This window comes from Apaloderma vittatum, unplaced genomic scaffold (genome assembly GCF_000703405.1).
Source record: "Apaloderma vittatum isolate BGI_N311 unplaced genomic scaffold, ASM70340v1 scaffold38352, whole genome shotgun sequence".
In the NCBI taxonomy this organism is placed as follows: domain Eukaryota; kingdom Metazoa; phylum Chordata; class Aves; order Trogoniformes; family Trogonidae; genus Apaloderma; species Apaloderma vittatum.
In genome coordinates this window covers 2,211-2,582 of record NW_009702610.1, presented here as the reverse complement: position 1 = coordinate 2,582, position 372 = coordinate 2,211, and the positions used below count along the sequence as shown (strand labels likewise).

At 66.9% G+C, this 372-nt stretch overlaps 1 protein-coding gene across 1 annotated transcript in view; it reads left to right on the top strand.

Annotated features, from left to right (window-relative positions):
* Nucleotides 1-2: 2 nt before the first annotated feature.
* The window catches only part of BMP15 (bone morphogenetic protein 15), a gene marked incomplete at its 5' end in the record, with an annotated part of 1,503 nt that continues 1,133 nt past the window's right edge, over nucleotides 3-372 (top strand). Inside the window, 1 exon segment of the mRNA XM_009864304.1 lies at nucleotides 3-227. Within this exon segment, the coding sequence (XP_009862606.1) occupies nucleotides 3-227 (225 nt within the window).

Below are 372 nucleotides of genomic sequence, written 5' to 3'. Positions count from 1 at the left end.
CATTGCCCCTCCTGCGGGCACTGCAAGTGCGGGCACCAGGCAGCCAGGGCTGGCGTGCAAGGGCAGCAAGTGGGCAGCCTCTACGCTACATGCTGAACCTGTACCGGCGTGCCGCCGACCGCGAAGGGCGTCCTCGCCGCGGCCGCAGCCTGGGCACCAACACCATCCGCCTGATCCGGGCCGGGTCCCACGGAGGTCAGCCCTGGGCAGGTAAGGAGCAGGTGGGCGCCAAGGGCAGTATGGGGGCTTAGCAGAGATGGTGGGGCAGGCTCGAGCTCTGCTGAGGGGTCTCTATCTGTCTCTTCCCCCTTTTCATAGTGTCCCCGCCAAGGCTGGCACATCCTGTCCACTGTGGGACTGACCATGGCCTGG